This window comes from Monomorium pharaonis, chromosome 2 (assembly GCF_013373865.1).
Source record: "Monomorium pharaonis isolate MP-MQ-018 chromosome 2, ASM1337386v2, whole genome shotgun sequence".
Lineage (NCBI taxonomy): Eukaryota > Metazoa > Arthropoda > Insecta > Hymenoptera > Formicidae > Monomorium > Monomorium pharaonis.
In genome coordinates, this window is record NC_050468.1 from 11,561,421 (window position 1) to 11,584,574 (window position 23,154).

A 23,154-nucleotide genomic window follows, 5' to 3' on the forward strand; every position below is an offset into this window, starting at 1 on the left:
CGATGCTCCGATAACAGACGATAATGTGCGGTGGCCCAATAATTTCAATTCACCGAACGGCGCAGGCCTAACCAAGGGCTTTCGAGGAGGGTGTTACACCCTCATCACGACGATGTATTCGCACCTGTGCGGACTATGTATGCGATACGAGCGTATCAATTTACCATCACGGTATCTAAATACTCTCGTGCATCTCATGACAATCACGCTTATAAACAAACGCATCTTTTTCAATCATTTGTGCAGGAAACATATGTACACAAATAATATCTCTGGCAATATTTTTCAGAGAAAAAAGAAAAATATTAGCATAAAGCATTGTAAAGTATTTTTCATGAAATTCTGCTTTCATTATAATAATATGCATTTATAATACCTTTCTCTGTAGTAATCACGTTAATTTCAGTAAATTATCAGAATTTCTTAAATAGCAGCTCATTATGAACTGTTATTATATGTTACGTAACGGGTAAGATAATTGAATCGATGATTAAAAGACGTAATTCTCCAGCTTTACAGCGGTCCTAATTTCTATTATCGACTATCCTCTTTAGTTTTACTTTCTTTCTTCCTCGTCGTTATGACTTGCAACCTCGTCCTTCGGCCTAGGAGAGACTCATTAAGGAATTCCGCGTCGACCTGGGAAATCGCTATTATTCTCCGCGGTTCTTATGGCAATCAGTGCGTGGCGACATCACCGCAAGTATCGCGGGACCAAATCTGCGAGCTATTTACCACAAAATTCAAATTCCCGTTGGGACCACCGGGAATCTTTGATTGCGGTTAGTAAGATTGAATCTGCTCTCGCAACGGCAAATTTTTACCGACTTTAACTTATCGTTAAAGTGCAAAAAACAACAGCCAGTTTTATTGGTCATTTTATAATAATTTATCTCACCACGTGTGAAATCATTCCCGTGAATCATTCGATGACTTGTATTCAGTATCTTAGATTTAAAAAAGTGACTAATTCTATCTCTATTCAATTAACGTGACAGAAAAGTCATTGATGATCGAACTCTGCAACGAAAAAAAGTTAGTAATATTATCAATACTAAAAAAAATATTTGTTAAAATAAAACAAGTATCTTCTTGTATATCTTTTTACTATATTAAATTTAACAAAATATTGATACATTCAAAGAAATAAATATATTTTTTATATGCATATAAAATAACTTTTTTAAATTTTGGTTTTTTAATTTTAAGAAATCTCTGATTTGAAATGTTATAACGTATAAAAATTAATAATTTTTGTACAGAAAACAAATTTTTTTTAATATAAAAATTGTAATCGAATAAAAATTTATTTGTTTCAAAAATAAGCAAGATTTAAATAAATTATGAGCATAAATAATTTATTTGCTGTAACAGAATTATATTTTTGATTTAAATAAAAAATTCTTTTATTCAAGCAACCAAATATTTATTTTGTATATGAGATCAAGTGAGCAGTATGCATTGTGAACAGATGAACGTGGTGAAGTTTATTTTTTGTAATTAAAAACAACTTACAATAGAATAAAATAGCGCAATATTATAAGCTTTGTTAACCATGTTTTTAGGAAATAATACTAAATATTTTAAAAATAAGCATCAAAATTGAGAAATAAAAATTGAATAAAGTGTGTTTTGAGGGATAATACAGTATCTATATTATACTACGTATATTTATTTAATAATATTTTACAGTTAAACTAAATATCCTTATTTGAATATTTTAAACATTATTTGAAACAGTTTAAAAGACATTCTGATTTTTTAAAATAACATTCTTTTAATTTTAGTAAATAATTCTTTTCAGTGTAGATGATCGTTATCAAATTTTCGTAAAATAGTTTCAATTTAAATGTTCAGTTAATATAATCAAATATTTGCATTAATATAATTTATTTACATTTAATTGAAATTATTTAACCAAAACTTACTACTATTTAAACTCTTCTTTTCAGTGTACGTACTATACATATTTTAATTTATTTTAACAGTATTATAAATTTTTTATTACAAAATATACTCGGGATTTTATTTGCAATATTAAAAATTAAAATGTTATATTACATTCTTTTTTGTGCATTATATCAATCGTACATTAAAATCTTTAAATCTTTAATTACAATAATATACGTACATATGTAATGTGTGTTGTGTGGTGTGTGTGTGTGTGTGTGTGTGTGTGTGCGTGCGTGCGTGCGTGCGTGTGTGTGTGTGTGTGTGTGTGTGTGTGTGTGTGTGTGTGTGTGTGTGTGTGCGCGCGCGCGCGCGCGCGCGCGCGCGTGTGTGTGTGTGTCATATACACAAAACACTGTGTGATATTATTGACGATTATTTGATGCTATAGTGTTACGTGAAAACAATATCATTCAGATACACACACACACACACACACACACACACACACACACACACACACACACACAAACACATTTTCATTGATATTGAAACCAGTAACATTCTTGCATAACGCTGTATATTTCCATTGAATGTCCATTAACGAAAGAAAGAAATGGTCAAAGAAGAACATAGGCAAAGTCCCCTAAGTGCAGCCCTAGGAATTCTTACAAAGAGTATACATAGTGCTTATAATAAGATTTTCTCTTTAAAATATAAGTAAAGGAGGATTCTACTCTGCATTTTATTTTGTAAGCTCTTAACGCAAAGGAAACCTATTATTCGTATTCGAAGTCGTTGCCAAAATTCAAATTACAACAGCTGTCTTTTAGAAATACATTTATACGGAATTGTAATATGTAAAATTCATTAAAATTTATTAACTGTAAATTCGTGTAAATCCGATGCATGCAGATTTTTATGCAAAATCCTACTTATACCACAGAAGAAAGAAAAAGAGAAAGCCGTACACGTGCGGATTGAGCTAATACGTGGATCTGTCTCTTTAACCTTGACCCTCGTAATAATCGCAAACCCTCTATCGGAGGTGAATCATCCCCGTTGTCCGTGCTGCTTGCCATAAACGTGCCTTGTTCTCTGATTTGTATTATGCTCGATCTTTTATTGCGTTTACTTCATTTACGGTAACAATCAGTTCGGTATCTATCGCAATCCTCCAACATGTGTCATCGTAAAATCAACTGAACACGTAATTATTCAGCCTACAATGCACTACAAATATGTAACACATTAAATACAACTAACTCTGACGAAATATAAACATATTTTTTTTTAACACCAACGTTTAAAATTATTCAATTATAAATATATAAAGGGAGAATAAAGTCGAATACAAAAATAAATAGCTACGTGCCAACGTGTATCGTAAATAAGTATTTAATTTTAAATTCCGGAAAAGTCGTGGTTACAGAGACTGAGACAAAAACTTGTTAATGGTAAAGGCCTTCAGAAGACTTCCGTTTCTCTCGCTGCAAATCTAAAGGAGCGACTAATACGGAACGTGACATTAACCATGTCGGCATATGGGAGTTCTACGTTAACCTTGACCTTCGTACGCATTGTCACGATGATGCCCACCACGCCCCAGCCAATGAAACCATCCCCGTTACTTCCCCGTAAACGCTTTTATCTCGGTTTGCGCGCTGCGCGAGCAGCGCGACTGCTATCGCTCATTCTCTCTTTTTTTTTTCCTCTCCCCCGCGATTATATGGAACTCGCGGGCATCGTGCTTTGCTGCTGGCTCGTATCGATCTCTTCGCCCGCTGAACATCCGCCGTCGGTGCTCTCTTTCTTCATCCACCGAGATCACTCGTGCATCGAATATTCAATACGACATCGGATAATACGAGGTAATAAATTGAAGACTTGACGCGACAGACTCTTCTAGTGCTATATTTTGACGTTATCTTTCCATCGGAAGGGTCCTCAGGATATTTCCCTCAATTTTTTCTTGCCGATTACTTATAATTTTCGGTCTTGGTTTAAAAGGAAAATAATAGAAAAATGCTCAGGATGAAACATAATATTACGACACATATTCGTATATGTGGTATCTTTAAAATTAAAGCACGGTGTATATAATATTTTGAAGACATAAAGTTTTTTCCTGTTTAAAGTTAAATAAAGGCAGGATTCCAATATCTTCGACTCTCAGCGCATTCGCGGGCGTTTTGCTTATACTTGTAAAAACAGCTGCCGTTGTCGAAGGTCACTAACGCGAAGTATAATTAGTTTCGCTCCTTACGGCGCCACGGGCCGAGGTCCATAGGCTGTATAACCGTTCAAATCAAAGAATTCTTTTGAAAAATGCCTTTGTGCGTACACATGTAGCCCCAGGCGGCTAGCCTTCATCTCGGTGGCCTGTCTTTCCCGAACAAGGAATCGAAGGCTGAATCAACAAACGACATACCTGACCTAACAAAACTTTATTTCAGAACATTCCTCAAACGCCTCAAAACAGTTACGGGAAAGCGTGATTAATGCTTTGTTACCACCTCGACAATGCGACGCACCCTTGTTTGTTCAAGATTAAATACGTACGAAATTTAAGTATAATTGCACATTACGTTGTTACGAAAATGCGATGATATTCAGAGAAGTCAATTGATAAATTTTTTGTTACGAAAAAATCATTAAATTCAGTTCTTAGGCGCTCAATATACTGAAAAAAGAATTTCATAAATCCTTTAAATTTATACTACATGAAAAAGACCTAAATTTAAGGCCGAAATGTTATTATTTGTCTAATAAACTTATCGGTTCATCTACTAGTCTTTTTAGAAAAAAAAATTTTTATCTAGAAAATTTAGTAATAATATTTAAATCTAAACGATATTTCTAAAGCTTTGGTGAAATAATTTCAATTAAATGTTCTTAACTTAATTAAATTCTATAATATTTAGTAACAGTTTAGTAATCAATCGATTACTATTATTATAATTAAAATATCATTAAAAATTTAGTTACATTATTTAATTTAATGCAAATTTCACTAAAACTTTATTATTATTACTAAAGTTTTTTTAATATAATATATATTGCAATATATGAATATTATGTGATACCATTGATTTATTTGAAGGCTGTGTTGAGTTCGTTTTGAATTGTCTAGAGGAATATAATAGAAATATTACAGAATGCTATTGTACAAGATTATTGATCGCCTACGGGCTTTGCAAGTATTGTTGTATTACAATAAAAAATTGTTACAGCATTGTCTGAATATTTTTGTTTTATCATTTAACGTTTGCAAATATTACGATGCTTTTCCCTTGTGCGAGAAAGAGGATGATTATTCTGCCGCTTTAAGACAGTAAAGCAACGGTCGATGAAACTTTCTGATGCAGGATCGAGCAATGTCGAGCCCGAAGAAAATCCCGGACTTCCCTTAAAATCTCAAGGAAACTCGTACCGAAGCCGAGAAACAGCGAGGGTGGAGGAGAGGGGAAGAGAGAGAAAGGGAAGAAAAGCGTTGTTACAGGCGTCAGGATGAAGGTACACGTATTCTTTTTAAGGCGGAACACTTTACTGCCGCTCGTTCCGCCGGCGGTAATGGAGGAAGCTCGACCACCCCCGAAGAATTAATTCGGGGCTAAAGCCGAGGCAAGCCCACCCACCCCCCGCCGATATCGAGTCGCTCGCCCGGAAGTGTTAGTGTCTACTTACCACTCCTTCAGTTAGCTTTTTACTTTAGTTGACCGCATTAGCGCCGCAGTCTCTCGTTTCGCAAGGGCGCTGCAGCCGGGGCGATTTCTAATTTAACCACCAATTTAAGCGTAGCCGGCCTCCTAAAAGAGAATCAGATATTTCCATCGCGACGTGAAATCGCCGCTTCGATCAAATTCTATTCCACGTGAGATATTAACTTTTTTTTAATTCGTCTTCTTTTTTTCATTCGCATTATGAGTGGCACTATTAATTGCGTTGTTTTACCTTATGAGTTTTTTTATCAGCGGTGATACAGCGATGAAAATGGAAGGCTTATTTTCTCACTGCTTATAAACTAAAACATTATAATAAATAACAAAATTGTAATTGTCCATACGGGAAAAAAAAATATGTAAATGTTTAGTTTTAAATCTGACAATAATTCTTACTAGATTCAAAATCAAAATAACCGTCGTGTATAATCAATTTCTATTCATGGAAGTTCTCGAAATTTTTAAGTACTCCATTCTTTATCCCCTCCTTACAAGAGTATTTATAGTGGGGGAGACTTCTGTGCAGTAAAACGACTAAGAGAACGTCATTTTCTTTGTGAAGTTCTCAGTGTGAACAGAGTTCATTTCTTAGTCGGACGCCAATAATCTATGTGCGTATCAATGTGACTTTCTTGTGTAAACAGTGAGAATTTTGTAAAAATTATTGTAAGTATTCTATTTTTATTCTAAATTAATACTGAATACTTGTTTTTGCTTAAAAAATATTTTTCTTGAAAAAAATCATGTTTTAAGAAAAAAATGTCTTTGGAGCAAACTTGAGATGCCAAATTGCATTATGTACAAGCAAGATAACTCTTGAAGACATTCTTGCACAAAATATAAAAAAATACTTTTTTTTACAATATTTAATTTTTCTTTAAGGATGTAAATACATCCTTTACTGAAAATTATTTACCTTCATGTATTTAAACAACTATACTTTTTGAAGAATTTAAAGTACATGGTTTTTTCTAAAGTTTTATACCTAAACTGGAAAACTCTAGAATCACATTTTTTTATATATATTTATTATAAAAAATAAATTTTTAATAATTTTGAATGAAGGAAATATTAAGTGAGAGACACAAGAAAGCACTTTGTGTTTTGTGAATAAAATCTTGATTGAGTCACCTTCATTTGATTGAATAAGAAGTGCATATTTTATTTTTCGATTTATAATCCATGCAAATTTTTTTATGTATCGGACACGATCAAAGCTATAACTAATGAAAAATTTTTTACATGATTATAATGGGGGCAAAAAAATACTTCCTATGATAACAAAAAATTACTCAGAGTTAAAAGTAAAGTTATATTTTACAATTAAAAATGAACAAAAGATGTATGAATAAAAATTTTAGGAGGGGTTTAAACTTTTCCTTTTGTACATGCGCTCATGCAAGATATCCTTTTTCACATGATACCTTAAGGGATTCAGTAAAATACTCAAATTGCAAGGTCACCATTGTTCGGAGCATTGTTAGTCGTGCATGAGTGTCCTACATAATTATTTTGATAGTATTTAATAGAATTATTTTTTGATCTGTTCTTTCCATATATGCATACGGTTAATTTGAGCGAGGATGCAGGTATAATGATTTACGCGCCATCCGCCCCCACAAATTCCATTCGCCGGACCGCTTAAAACGTCGATTCGCTCTCTTTTAAGTTTAACAGGCGATAGATTTTAACGTTCTGCCGCCGTTTGTTATTCTACTCTTCGGTGAACCCCGCGGTGAGGGACTGCCTGGTTGCATACCTCGTCTTTCCACCGTCAGTCTTTCCTCGGGTTTAAGCCTGAAAATCCCAGAACTACCTTTCCCCGTATTTACCAGGATACTGAAGATTCTTGGCGCGGTTGCGCTCGCCTCTCCCCCTCTCCCGCTTGTACGTACCGTTCGTTTCGTCGAAGAGCGGTAGCAGCCACTCTATTCATCCCCCGGTGCGCGAGCACCGTCGTTAGCGCGAGCGAGAACGACCGCAAACTCGAAAACCGACGACGGTCGAAGAGAGAGCGAGACGGCAACCCCGGAGAGACGCGACAGCGAGGGGCGAGGAAATCCGAGGAGCAAGAGAGAGAGAGAGAGAGAGAGAGAGAGAACGAGAAACGCGTGCATGGTCCCGCGGTGCCGCGGGACGAGGACGCGACGAGATCGAACCTCCCGCCACGCAGGTTACGGAAACGACCGAGCGTCGACGAAGCGGCCGACACGGTCGGCTCAGTTGCGCGCGAGACGTGCATCGTGTCACATCGTGTTTTACGATCGCTCGTCTTCCGTGTCCGGAGAGAGAGAGATGCGACGCAGCCGGCCGTCGTCGGTCACCAACCGTGCGCGTGCGTTACATCAGCATTCGCTCGCTCGTTTGTTTCGTCCGTCCGTCCTTCGGATTCTCGAATAACACGAGAGAGAGAGAGAGGGAGGAGAGACACACATGCATCTTCTCGTTAACCTCCGTCGCAAGAGCGGCTTCAGTGTGGCGCGGCCGAACGGAGATGAGATTGCAGCCCGGTTGTGTGAGTAATTTTCGCCCGACTGAGATAACACGTCGACGACGTGCGAGTGGAGTTTCGGAATCGCCGAGGAGAGTGTGCGTGTGCTGATAATACGCGTGTGCACGAGTTCCTCGTATCGTCCAACTGGGAGCGTCCTGCTATCGGTTTCTCGCCGAAAATCCAGAGATTATCTCCCTCGACAGATCTTATCGTTTTATATCACGCGACTGTCCGAACGGTCGGTCGGTCGGTCGGTCGGTCGATCGTGTAAGTAAGGGAAGGAGATACCGCGCCTGATGTATCGAGAAGTGAGCTGCAGCAGCTACGATATACCCGCGGGTAACCTTGAGCCTTCCGTTGTGTTGTGTGCACTTTGTTGCAAGCGGCGCGTGCGGCATGTGATACGAGAAACCTCGCGATACGAGAATCCCCCCGCGAGTATCAATGTTCAATGGCGCGCGCGCGCGAGAGCTTAGGTTTCTCCGCTCGTCTCGTTCTTCGCATCTCCTTTTCTCTTTATCTCGCTTCGAAATCCGGATTCCAAGAGAAATCCCTCCTTCCCCCCGATTGTCGCGGCAACGCAACGCGTTCGCGCACGTATACGGGAGATACTCTCGAAACCGTGGCGTGATCTCGCGAGATTCGTTCCCCGTTTCGATAAACGAAAACGAGCGTGAACGCCGTTTCGATGTTGAAATTGGATCGCGCGTTCTTTGTGGCAAGGGGGGGGGGAGGGGAGGAGAGGAGAGGAGAGGTGGAGGGACACAAAAGGATTCGGACTCTCGACCTGATAAGTTTATCGCCGCGGCCGCGCGCGCACGCGCGTGAAAAGGCGCTCCGAGAGAGCCGAGCATTCGGAGCGTGTGGAAGAGAGCCGCGGCGAGACGCGACGTCCTCGTTATTTGCGGCCCGGTCCACGGGCGTCCGAATGACGACAGCGACGGCAACGTGCGTGGCGGCGCGCGCGCGGGTCATCGCACGAGTTCGCCGCGCGCGTTCCCGCGATTCGGCGAGCTCTCTCTCTCTTTTCCTCTCGCTCTCGGTCTCGTCTAGTCTCTCGGAATCATCGTGCGGCTATACAATTTCCGCGAGCCCTCCGCCGTGTATCTCCCTCCATTCTCTCCCTCCCTCCCTCCCTCCCTCCGTTCCTGGTTTGCCGCCGCCTGCCGCCGTCGCTCTCTGGACCACCGTGTGTGCAGTTTCCGCGTTTTGTATCGCGCAGGCAGCCCCGGCGCGGAAAATGTGCGACGGGGTACGTATACGCCGCCGTCGCGTATATACGTGCGCGCGTGTATTTTCGGCGGTGAACAGATCGATCGACGACTCCGCCACCGGCCCTTGTTCCTCGTTGTCGTCAGTCGCGCGCGCCCATGTGACTATCGCACGTACGTCAGCGTCCGTCGTCGCGCGTGTAACTGACCATTTCTCGGGGCCGCGGGACCGTTTCAATAGCCGTCGCGGGCTCATCGCTCCATTCGATTCCGTTTCAATCACACGTTTGGACGCATATTTCCTCTCGGTCCTCTCGATGCCCGGATTTTGCTCTCTCGATATTTTAGTTCAAAGCGTAAAAAGCGCAATAAATTCAGCGTAGAGGAGAGAAGGGGGTTATGAACCATTCTGTTTTATTTTAATAACTCGGTAATTATTTATGTGACATAATTCTTGTTACCCCTTAAAAGTTCTACCAATCATATTATGAGCAGAAGTTCTTTGGATATACATAACGGACGTAGTTAACAAATTTATTGAAGAGGAGGAAAAAGATTGCGATTATGGAACCAGTAGGCGGATATGGAATATTACCAACATTTTTTTCCCCCCTTAAGAGAAAAAGTGCTCTTTGGCAGATTTTGCACATTAGTATTACAAAAGTATCTAACTTGTACAAAGCATCACAGAAAAATATATATAAAAAAATCTTTGGCTTTTACAACTTTGCGCATTGTACAAGTATTATAACAAAGAATATATTAATGAATAAAATAAAATATAACAAAATTTTATTCGAAACAATTATTCGAAAGATTCAGACTTGCGACACTCGCAAGTGGTCCATAACCCTGAACGCAGGCAATATAACTTTACACATCAAATACATGTACGCATTGCGTCAAACATTAAATTCAATTACGTCATTTGAAAACCATGCTAAAGTTAAAAGATTAATACCCGATATATTTCTCTAAATGACGTAAAAAAAAAACACATTTGTTAAACTTTCGGCTATTTATAGTACTAAAATACAGCTTTCATAATAACATGACTATGTTATAACGTCAAAATAGTATGTAAAGAAATAATTTGGACAGTTATCTCCAATATTCAACACAAAGTATATGAATTCCGTAAATTCCACAATTTCACACCTAATCCATAATCGCCTTCTCTCCTCTACATGTATCTGCAGAATTCTTATTTTCGAGGAATTAACTTTTTCTTTGACATTAGAACCACTAAAGGCGCTAATTTTTTATTCATTAAATATTCTGTTTTCTATACTGGAAAAAACAAAAATTGAAACGATCAACGGAGTCAAAAAAATTCCGATGATCATATTATTAATCTGATTTATACGCGACAAGATTATTTTCGATTAATATTCGAATTTTTGTATCTGATTGGAGAACTAAGGTTTTTTACAACGAGGAAATGTCTGGAATCGAATGTAAAATAGATAAATAAATGAAAGGAGGCGCATACGAATCTCAAGGCTTCAATAGATCGCATATTATCATCGTTATCTCAGAGAAACATAGAATCGTACGCCCGATTCCAGTTTATCTTCGTCATATTGCCGCGTGAATGTGTTTATTGCGTTGATATATTCCGTAATTCATCATAAATATAATGGCAACCCACGTCACTTCGGCTTCCTTTCTGATCGCTCCTTCCGCCAAGTACGTCTCGATACGACATTCTCCCGACGCTCAGCGGATCTATAAACAGTCCGCAGGTCGTGATCTATCATCATTTTACTACAATAGAACATCCTTCTGGTCAATCTCTATTTTCTCGACGAAGACGAGAGTACCGTCGCGAAAATAATTAAATCAATATTATAAAACGTCAATATTGATTTAATTTCATAATATAGGTAATTGATTTAATCATTTTCGTCACGGCGATCAGCAGGCTAAATTAAATACGACAATCATGTCCGCTCTCTTCACGTCTTTTCACCCATGATCCGTCCATCTTCCGTTCCGCTCTCTCGGAAACTATCGTGAATTTATCATGCCGGAATTTTTGTAAGAAATCGAAGGGGCCGAATCGCTGGGGAATCTTGTCGATGTGCCATAAGGCAGATGTATTAGTTATTGCGCAAGTTTTCTTCGGCCTCGGCGTGAGGAGAATATCCTTCCTAAGCTGCCGTGTACACGAGAGAATTACGCGGGCGGGACTGTTTTTTTATTGATAGCGCGACGATCAAACGTGGACGTGCGCGAGCGACGTAATGGAAAGGGCGGGAGGGGAGTTTGAAGATGCCCGTCGAGAATTTCCAAATGCAGCAGCATACCGACGGGAAATCCGCCGTATTTATAACGGCCGCACGTGCTCCTCTCTTTCTCTCTCGCTCTCGTTCTCTCCTTCAACTAGAGGCGATGAATAACTGATGCCATATCCAATCAGTAAATGGAATCCGCGCGGCCGCCGCCGTGGCTCCGTTCTGCTAACAAGAATTTAAGAAGCGAATTTCAGGGCGAATCTCGCGCCGTACGTTCCACCGTTCGTACACCGGATAATCGTGAGATCGCGCGCAAGATATCATGAGCGATTGATCTTTCGTTCCGATCGAAGATCACAACGATTAATCCGCCCGTCTTCTGAGCAGACGCAGTCGCGACGTTGCATTATCTCCAATTGAAACGATATCGTAGAAGTGACATTGTCCGCCGCATGAGCTCCGATTGAGATTTCGCTTGTTAATATTATTACTATTATTAATATTATTATTATTATTGGAGATATATTTGCCCACGTTAGCATATACCGAGAACCATATAATTATGAAACTTGTGTACGTAGTTGATTGCACAGTTGACTCGTTAGTCGACGAATTAGGTCTTTAATATTTAACATATACTCCCGCGCGTTCATTTAATATGAATAACGTTCATACGGGTTTTACTCTAACGCGGCGACAAATATCTCCCTATAGTTGAGATGCATAAAACAAAGTAATAGGGTGACTTTTTAGTATTTTAATAATTCAAATTTATATTCGCAAAGAGATATCTTTATAAATATCAAATTTTTTTCTTTGGTTTACTGGACGCATTTTGCAACTTGAAATTAGCTTTTATTGGAGAAAATTTCATATCAAAAATTATAACGATAATCCCGTATCATAAAAAGAATTTTCAGTGAAATATATAATAATTAATGTAAATGGCAATTTTATGAAAAATACAGTAAAAAAATTTTTTAATTCCTTTTGGTCCGCGCTTACTGCTTACCATGGTAATTTTTACTATAAAATTTTCTTCGAGTATGAATTCGTTATTCCAACGGAATAATACCTCGTTGAATTCTAATTTTCGAAGTTCTATTAATTTGTATTATTAACGGTTATTAGCATCAGCAAGTGTAATGTATGAATCTCGAAACATTGAAATGATCTAAATTTTAATTTTAAACATCTCTTCCCTCTTACCTTTATTAAAACAATAAACATTAATGTTATTTTTTAACAGTATAGAAATGTTCGAGGAAGCGGTATTTGTTGAATTATATTTCTTGAATCATATTCCTATTTCTCGAATGTTCTAAAGAGCGAAACACTTCTGTTCAAGTACACATGACTTCTATTTATTTTCACTTTTTCTAATTCCACAGGTTCACCAAACAACTTATTTAGTTCGATCGCGAAAAACACTTTAGCCAAAATTGGGAAATTGCGCGCGCGTACATGTTGTATGGTAACCGCACGGCGGTTCACAGCGCGATATCAAGACAGAGCAGGGCCGTAGGATTGAGCACCTGCTCTCGATGCTATTTCCGTACGTGCGTCGATTGAGCAGGAGGCCGGCAAGACGAATCGACGCCAAGAATTCTACGAATGATCGAACGCGAACCGCATCCTTGCGAGGAAGCTTTGAACTCGCGTGTTTATGGTTATTTCGCGATTATTGGCGGCCCCGTTACCGATTCTACGTAAAATTCCAGCATAAATTCTCGAGGAGTAAACCGCGAATTTTCGGCATTCTCGAAAGAGGGTGGAGGATACCAGCGGGTCCTAATGAACGTCTCGCTTAAAATTGCCGTTCTCATTTTTATTGGTTCCTTCATTTTGAGTTTTAGATATGATTATATCTTATCTCTTATTTAAGAAAACGGTAAACATTAATGTTACTTTATAACAATATAAATATATTCGAAAAAGAGGTACATTCATTATTAAATTATCTTTATATTTCTGCTTTTCGAACGTTCCAAAGAGCGAGACGCTTTTGTTCAACGACAATAGCTTCTGTTTACATTTTTTATTCCATCTTGTGGAATCTACTTAACAATCAAAGTCGTGATAAACAGTCTGGAGTTGATGTAGGTTTGTTTTGAAATCGAACGATCGAGAATTGGACTGTTATGGGTTACGAGCCGAGTGTGTGTTTACTGTCCTTCGGAATCGGAAAGCCATTCTCATTTTCGAGTCAGTGTCTAACGAGCTTCTGCTATGAGCACATCAGGAAAGTTTTACCGCGATCGGAACGCTCGCATTCATCCTCATGTTAAAAGGTAAACCACCAGCACGATTCGTTGCGAGATCTCAAATACACTCACAGTCAATTGGTTCACGAGTTCAGAGTCAAATTTTAAGTAAAAGACTTTTACATTTTCTTTACCACGACTCCGATTCTTTTCATCTCGTCTTTCGTATTATCGGTGATCAAATATAAATATCTTTAGTGTAACCGCGCGATATCGAAGGCACATCAACGAGAAAATTATTATTTGAGATTTGTTAGAATATTGTATCGAGAATTGATGATGTTATTACTAGAAAAAATATTTAAAATGTAGAAACTTGCAGAAACTGAGAAAACTTTTGTTTTTCCTTAATTTCTTATTTTCACCTTATCGGCACCACAATTGATTGATTTAATCTAAAAGTTAGAATTATGTTCTTTTACTATATATTTTAGCATATTCAATTACATTAATTTATAAGGTTTTGTGCATATAACATTGTTTCTAGAGCAATTTTTGACACTCAAATCTATTATCGTATATATTTCCATCAGGTCTAGTTTTTGAAATATAAGAAAACATTCTAATATATAATAAAGTTTTATTAAATTAAAAAAGTGAATTAATCAGGAAGTGTTGTGCTTTTAATGTGTTTTATATAAAAAAGAGTAATATTAATATAAAGAAATTTCAACGATTCTGTGAGATTATACAGTCCTTTCCAATAATATATTGTTCGCAAATGTAGCAGTTTAAATTAATTTTATACAATTTATTTAACATTTTATTTTATAATATAAACTCAAACAATACGATATTTTTTTGTAACTAAACGATGATATATTATAATGTCACTGTCACTATATCAATATATTATATTATTAAAAAAATCGACTTGATGAAATTTTTCTGAAAACTATAGATTAGATCTCAGCGCTTTAAAACATGTTAAGAAAGTCGTGTCCTCTCTTGCAGTAAATATTAGATTTGTATGCTACATAGAAACAAGAATATTTTTGAGAATTTCTTTATCTTCAAAATTATAAATGTTATATTAAAGTAAGATTACATGAAAAGCGTTGGGTATAACTTGCTTGTATGAAGAGTTCTGTATGGTATCAAAGAAATATTTTTATCTATTATTCAATATTACTTTTTATAAGAGAAAAAATATTGATATTAATATCATATATAATTTGATATTAATATCATATATATATATATATATATATTATTTATTTATTTATTTATTTATTTATTATATACATATATGATTATTAAAACATTAAAATTAAAGTAAAAAATTTTTGTGAAATTTAGGATTATAATTTTTTGCTTGTATATTATCCTTTTCTATATGACGTAAATTTTTATATTGTATCGAATTATTTAATTTAATTTTTATTATATATAAAATTTTGCAATTTGTATTTTATTTGCATAGTCGTTTATTTAACGACATAATTTAACGAAACACTATTCTTAAATTTAATCAATTTAATGTTTATTTTATTTAGAATAGAAATGTTATAAAATGGCGAGATAAAATGTTGCGAAAGGCGAATAGAAAATGGACATTTTTAAATCATAGACGCTTTACTTGTGATTTTAAATGTGTTTCATTTCAGTAGATTAATTCTGAAACGAAATTAGGTCATCGTTCAATGCGTGACATTTATTCTCTTTTGATCATACTTTAATATTTTATAGCTCAATATTACAAACTTGCAGAACACGATTGCGTTATTATATCATTATCGCAAATGATTCTACAGTGCATATTCCATAGAAAGAATATTCTTTATTTGAAAAGCGTAGGCGTCATTAAACGCGTTCTCCCCCCCCCCCTCTCTCTCTTTCTCTCTGTCTCTCTCTCTCTCACTCTCAGGATTGATTCATTGCAGAGGATAAAGGTTAAGGAAGCATCGGCGAAACCGGGAGAGAACAGGGACGCACACTGTATCCGGCCGGTCGCTATCGACGTCTGTTATCGACACGAGAAAGCGGTTGACAGAGTTTACTTAGTAACCAACCGCAGGCTGGGCCCGCCGCGCAGGATACCTCACAGGCCCGTTGTGCTCTCGTGAGTGACTCACTCCGGTTTCGTAAAGGAACGAAAATTTTGTATTTGTTCGAGAGTGACGTTTGTCCTTTGTTGGTGCTCTTATCTCCGTTTGATCGCCTCGAACAATTCGTGATCCTCACTCCTCTGACGTAAGCAAATGCGCGGTCGTGGACTGGAAAAACCTTCGGCACACACGACGCACGCGTGTGTCCCGGCAACCGGATCGACTTTTTACGCTAACACAGATAAATATACGATTCTTCACATGTAAACTGTCAGAAATAGTCTTAAGCCTCTTGAGGGCGTGAGTATTTTAAATCTGTTTATAACATGATGCAATTTTAACCTTTGCGTTGCCGGATGAAAAATAATAAGATTGGCGTTCTATTGCGCGTGCATCGTAAAAATATAAATGACATAAAAGCATATTGCTTTCGAAGATAATTCCTTCCAAATGCAGTCATTTATTTCTGCTTTTATGATATTAAGTATTTCTCGTGAAATGAGAAAATAATCACAGTCAATTGCTCTTTTGCAGATATCTCGGGGGAGTAGGCATCGCGGGGTGAAACATCATTTTTTTTTTAATATCATTTCCTGTGTTCGAAGCAATGCGTGCCCAAAGCCCCTTATCATTCTCCTGTCCGGTGTAGAGTTTGTTAGACGACTGGACGGAGAACTGATAAGGGCCCGAGGGTCACAGAATCATCGTGGGATTGGATACATTGCCGGGTCTTCGACTACTGAATGCCGAAAGCATATATGGCAGAGGATCTATAAAATTGACATATCATTCTGTTATTACAGTACCAAAAAAATAATAAAAGTTCCAGTAGCACTTCTCATAAGTTTTGTAGGTTTTATTTTTACGTTAACAGAAATCGTGTGAATTTCATGGGAACAACGCAACTGTTTATCCTTCAATTTTATTATGATAACGTAATGCTGTTTAATAAGCAGGCCTGTAAAATTGAGAATCATAAAAACTTTCTTAATAATTATTTGTCCATTTTTAATGTATTTTTGTCTGATGAATCTAAATTGGTTTTTTTTATGTTTAAATTTTGAAAAAATGATGTCTATGAGACTAAAAATAATAAACTCTCAAAATTGTGTTCAGTAACCATAAATATTAATAAAAACAAAATAATTATAAAAGAAGTTTCTTTACTGCCAATTCTGTGGGTCTGTGTGATCAGTCGATGAGTTGTTACTTATCAATCAATCCACATTCACATTTGATTAACGATTTAACAAATAGACAATAAGTATTTTTGTAAGTGGAATTAAATTTATTTTATTAATGTAAGAATTGAAAAAAGCATTAAATTATTTTATTACACAAATATCTTATTACATAAGAAATTATGTCCGTCAATAAAAAAATATACATTTTTACAGGTAATATCTCCTTTTGGTAAAGAATTTATAAGATATATAATTTATATTAATTTATACTATATTATAAGGATAAAATTATAAAAATTATAGTTTTCAATAAAATTGTTTTACTGTAAACACAATAAATAATATAAAATATTGGTACTCCCTCTATTATTCCACATTCCTCTACATTAGGAATACGTTTGCGATTTACATTAAACAGTAGTTATCTGCAGAATAATGGCTAAAATATCACAAGAAAATGTTAGCGAATTAATTTATTATGGAAGAGATAAAAAAACTGGAAACATACACAGACAGATTTTCATGGACATTTGCTCTATCCATGAAAACGTATCGTATAGCTCATAGAATCGATTCATTCGTCTATTCGCTGACCATCTTAATCACAAAAAGTTCGTTACAAATGCACGAACGTTTTGCGAACAATGAATTACGCTCCCGTACTCTTGGATGCCGCGTGTTCAACTTCGTAATTCGGGTTTATTTGAATAATTTGCCTAGGTGTAGTATCGCACAACTTTCTCGGTTGATTTTGCACAATCAGTATTTGTTTTGTTCCCTCCGATTTCTCCGGTATAAACTGATTAACGCCTACGATCTTTAACGCCGGTAGAGTCTTTATGATCGTCGCGTTTGGAATTGCGAGATTCGCGGTACTGCAATCCATCTTCGGGAGTATCACTGGGTTCTTCGCGATCGACAGGACCGATTTCTTCGTCGACACGTTCGGAATCTCGGTTGTATAGGAAACTGGTCGTTTTACGGGCACGCCATTAGCCGATATCGGCACCGTAAGTATCTCCGAATTATCTACTGAAATTATCTTAGGTCCGAGAATTATTCCTGCAAATTTTAAAAAGATTGCAATAAAATTATTGTCTAAACTAAATAAGATTGCCGCAAAAGTGTTAGTGCACAAATGTAATAAAAATAACTAATATAATTACATTTTTACAAGTAATGAAATTATGTTAAATGATATCTGTATGAAAATTACATTTAAAAATTATAAATTTGCACTTTATTATTTCGAAATCTATTATTATTTTAATGTTTTCTTAAACAATTATTGACTAATTGTTCAGCGAGTATAATAACTCTACATTTTCTTTCTTTCTGTATATGTAAAAAAATATATAATTATATAAACAATATATATACAAAAATAAATCGAAATAATGAATTGCTTCAAACTAAATCTTATTTAACCATATTACACAAGCAGATTTGAATAAAAAATTAGATTTTTTTAACAAAAAAAGTCGCACAATGAATAAAAAGTTATGATTTTGGTTACGCTATTAATAGATGTCCAAATTAATAACTTGCCTTTTTGCATCGCCTTTGTGACCGGGCAATCTTTATGGGCGAGCAAAAGAGTCTTCAGTCTCGCAACTTCCTTGCGTAAAGTTTTTACTTCCATCTGTAAAGCCGTGTTCGCCTCGTTCACGTTGGTCACCGTTCTTTGGAGTTCTTGGATCCACTCTTTTCTTTTGGCCCGTGCGCGCATGGAACTGGCACGATTGCGCTCTAGAATGTCTTTTTTCTTAAGCTGATCGATCGTTTTCTTGACACCCTCCTTCTTCATAGCGGCCGCCGTATTCGTTTTCGCGCATCCCTCAGTCTTTTGATTCTGCGCGGTCGCATTCTTGGACAGGGACTGTTTCAGCTTCTGTAACAGAATTTCTAACAGATTCTTAAAACGCCAATTATCGGCAAATAAGCAGACGTTACCATTTTTGCTAATGATAATCTCGAGATCACAGTTTTCTTAGGCTCCAATTTCATTGCGCATCGCAGAGCCGGTTCGGTTCTGATAACAACGGTTTGTGGTTCGGTAGTAACATTTGATACATTAGAAAATTCCGACACTGGTGTCGCGCACAACTGCATTAATTTACCGTCCGCAGTTTTCAGTAGCAATTGCACTTCCTCGCCGTTGATGGACCTTCGCACAAGAAAAATATTTAATTATAAATTTATATGATATTTAAATGTAGGATATGTAGTATGTGTAGGATATCTCATTATTGAGCTTCAAATATTTTTAGATTAAGAAAATACATATTAACACTATTGATCCTAATTCGTATTTGCTCTAGAATTTTCTTAATTGGTATTCACTGGTTCTATACTGAACAAAATTTTTAATTAACATATTCTTTGTTTAAAATTAATGTAATTGAACTTTTTTCATTATGAGAGTCAAAATCTAAAGAATGAGATTATGTAACTTAAAATTATATAATGTTGTAAAAAACATGTTGGGCATGTAATTAAAAAAGAACATTCTAAGTCTACTGAATTTTAGAATACTAATTAAAGTGTCTTTCACAAAACATTCAATAACGAAGGCTTAATTAATCATTATTTAAGAGTAATAAAAAAATCTAGAATTAAAAGAATAATCGGATTATATAATTTAAAAAAGTTTAAATAATATAAACAAAAAATACATTGAATTAAAAAGAGAATTTAACTTTGTTGCTTATTACAACAAAATGCACAGAGTAATTTTATAATAGTAGAAAGCATTCTTACAAGTGAGATGTAGGTTGCACCGACGAAAGTTTAGGTGCTATAGGTATATTTGCACTTGAGACAATAATATCCGTTGGAAGAGCATTATCTTTCGCAGATGCGACAGTCGAATCTTTTATCAAGTCCTGCGTCTCGTTTGTATTTAATTTAATACTATTACATTCAGTCTTTCGAGCGCTTTCCTCCTGTACATCTTTTTCCGCAAGAGTGGTAGTTTCGGAGAGAGATACAGTCGAAGAACAGACCTCAACATTATCTTCAGAAAGAATTTGACTATTTGCAGGTAATACATCAGATATATACGGAAAGATATGTGGAGTATGTAATGTATCATCCGTTATTCCAGTCTGCAAAAAGTAAACATCGTCGAATGCATACTTTTGATACTTTTTATAAAATAGAAGAATAAAAAATATATATATTACTTTAAAAGTTTTTTACAAATTTGAAATATATGAATACATATTATATATGAGAGAAAATCAGAAAGTAAAGTAAGTTTGTTCATTCCTCGCGTACAATACATATTAGCGAAATATATACAACAATAATTATTACATTTAGTTCTTAGAGTATAGTCAGTAAGCTTGGCAATACATTTTGTGAAGATCTTCTCATTCCATCTGCGAAAGTTATGCTCCACTTTCGTAATTTCCTCGTCACTGGTGTGCCACTGGCCATGCAAGGCTTCCTTTAATAATTTGAACAAATGAAAATCAAAAAGAGCAAGGTGAGCTATAAACTGAAGAATCTCAAATCAATTTCTCTCGTTTATCTTGGAAAACTTTTGTAAACCGAATTAGTACTTCATGAACCGTTACACAAAACGTTGCAAAGTTGGGCGATTATATTGAGAAATGTTAACGTGTATTGCACATTAGAAATAAATAAATTCACTCTACTTTCTGATTTCTTCTCGTATATGTATATATGATGATTTTTATGTCTTGCCTCTGATACTACAAGTGTGCCAGTATTTCCAGCCTCAACAGCCCTTCGAAACGTTTCTTCGAAAGGATTGACCACGTTTTGCAGATCTTGAAATAAACCAACTTCCTCACAATTTTTAAAGAACCTTGTTGGTGTTGGAGTTTGATCTGCTGTATATTGATTAGTCTTTTAGTACATCTGAGTCTTTTCAATGCGACGTAAATCATATTATTGAGTAATATCTTACCAACAAATCCAGCACTCTTAGAGTTATTATTTAAATTTAACATCATGTCATGTTTTTTCTTGTGCACCGTTAATTGATCCTCATTTGTAAAGCTCTGTAAATAAAAAAAAATTTTGCTCTGTTATTTCCTATGTTACTGTAGTTTTTTAAGGTTTAACCTGTGAAAAGTTACATTTTTTAAATAAGAGAAACAAAATAATTACCACTTACCATATTGCAGCCAGATGTGGAGCAAGTGAAGAGTTTCTCCGAATCTGTCATTGCGGAATGTATTCGGATAAACACCGGTTCCAAGTTCTAGATTTCTTTCAGACACGAATACAGAAGTATACACTGGTATACACAATAATATCAGCAGAATACACAATTAATAAACTTGTTTACGGATACTCTTAGCGCCACGAAATACAGCCACATGCTCCCTAACGACTAGATTGAATTTCTTAACTTCAAGATAATAAACGAATTAATTTTTTTTTAATACATATTTAATGCAGCATTTAATATTTCGCTCGAAGTAGTTGGCTGTAGCCATGTTGGCATATTACTCCACCACCACAATACTCCAAAACTCCACATTGTGTATATTAACAGAATACGTGCTGGCATCTAGTATATGGTACAAGAAAATCTGGAGGAGACTATAGTCGGTATTACTGTGTTTAAAGTAAAACATGAAAAAGTTCCTCTTTTTTAACATTTTTTTACTTTTATACTTGTGTCATTTTTTATACATTCAAATTTATACATTAAATTTTATAAGCTAATAAATTTTTAATAAAAAAGAAACAAGAGTTTATCAATATAATAAATATATATATACAATTAATTGTATAAACAAAGGAAAAAGTTGATGAAGATGTCATTTATTTATTTCAAATATAAATTAAATATAAAAATGAAAATTAACAACAAGAAAACGATCATATTACAGTCATTTACATTTTGTACAATAATTTTGTGTGTCAATAATAGTTTAAATTTAAATAATTTAAATAATTTAAAAGCTTAACAATTACATTTATCAATGTATTGTTCAATCGATCCTAAATCTAACTTGTGAAATACTTATTACTTAGAATGTCTTTTATAAAAATAACGAATATAACACTCAAATAACGACACTCAAATAAAGCAAAGAGTAAATGTGATAATAATAAGACCTTTTTACAAAAATGAATTAAAAAAATAGGTTTGTTTAAATTACAATATTTTGTTATAAAATTATATATTTATTTTTAGAAATATGCAAAGATAGAATATGTACATATGGAAATGTACATAATCTTTCCTTGTGTAGACTGCAATGTTGCAATTTATATTTATAATTTTGTTTTTAATCAGAATCATTATTCTTACATCGGTATTGTATTGTCGGTAGACCATAACGTCGAAACTTGCGTAACTATGCTGCAAAATGTTAAAATAAATAATGCATTATAGGTCAAACATATTTATTCTATAAACATAATTGAAACGAAATTAAGAGAGAGCATTTAAAATAAATACAAAGGCACTGTTATCTTCGTTAATTTGCTCGTTTATTTGACCATTAATATTTGTTTATAATTTTTCTCTACAGTTATTTAACAATTTATATCTAGAGCCAATGAAAACACAGATTTTAGAGTGATATTAGAATATGATTTTTATATACATTTTCTAATTTTTCAAACGCATCGTTACTTTCGATCTTCAAACGCAATTTTTAAGTTGAACTAGAATAGTAAATATTGAATTAATCATTATTGAATTAATCATTTTAATAATATAACATTCATACATTAGCAACCATCCATTATAATTTCTTCTTCCAAATATTGTAAAAAAAATTGTTATTAAATATTCTATTCTGTTACTTAATTTTTTGTTATCTCAATCAAATCATTCACTGGTCATTCACATTAGCTGTTTTACTCTACGTCGCGGGCGTGAATAGAATGCAAATACGTACATACATAAAAGAACGTGAGACGTAATTACGCAAATTACATAGAAATAGCACAGTAATAGCACAGCGTGATGTAGAGTAAATCTTGGCAATGACTACAAATTTATGCGTGACTTTTCTTTATTTTATTATATCATATTATTATGTAGTCAATTATATAGATGTTTTGTTTGAAAGTAACAATAAAGTCCTGTTTTTTAATAATAATATATCGAT

General features: G+C 35.2%; 2 protein-coding genes across 15 annotated transcripts in view; one reads left to right on the forward strand and one right to left on the reverse strand.

The window, feature by feature from the left end:
* The window catches only part of LOC105839910 (serine proteinase stubble), a 117,998-nt gene that overhangs the window by 76,171 nt on the left and 18,673 nt on the right, over positions 1-23,154 (forward strand). For 4 of the 11 annotated variants that reach the window (XM_036283449.1, XM_036283453.1, XM_036283454.1 and 1 more), the window contains one exon: positions 5,259-5,406. The exons of 1 other annotated variant lie outside the window; for it this stretch is intronic. The gene's annotated coding sequence lies outside the window, so the exon portion shown is untranslated. Of the gene's footprint in view, positions 1-5,258; positions 8,128-15,701; positions 15,881-16,400; positions 16,711-23,154 lie in introns of those variants that run through there. 6 more of the 11 variants (XR_004962369.1, XR_004962371.1, XR_004962370.1 and 3 more) reach the window with 6 other exon arrangements.
* On the reverse strand, positions 17,354-21,562 carry LOC105839911 (cyclic AMP-dependent transcription factor ATF-2). 4 transcript variants are annotated; one of them, XM_012686551.3, is made up of 7 exons: positions 21,198-21,562; positions 20,988-21,081; positions 20,762-20,907; positions 19,811-20,157; positions 19,004-19,217; positions 18,599-18,941; positions 17,354-18,112 (listed from the first exon to the last, which is right to left on the reverse strand). In XM_012686551.3, exons 1-7 carry the CDS (start codon positions 21,246-21,248, stop codon positions 17,700-17,702), a joined length of 1,608 nt encoding a protein of 535 aa, XP_012542005.1. In that variant the 5' UTR covers positions 21,249-21,562; the 3' UTR covers positions 17,354-17,699. The 4 variants fall into 4 exon arrangements, with proteins under 4 accessions (XP_012542005.1, XP_012542004.1, XP_012542006.1 ...); XM_012686550.3 differs by having other exon boundaries at positions 20,762-20,910; positions 21,198-21,561; XM_012686552.3 differs by lacking the exons at positions 20,988-21,081; positions 21,198-21,562 and adding an exon at positions 20,408-20,501 and having other exon boundaries at positions 20,762-20,891.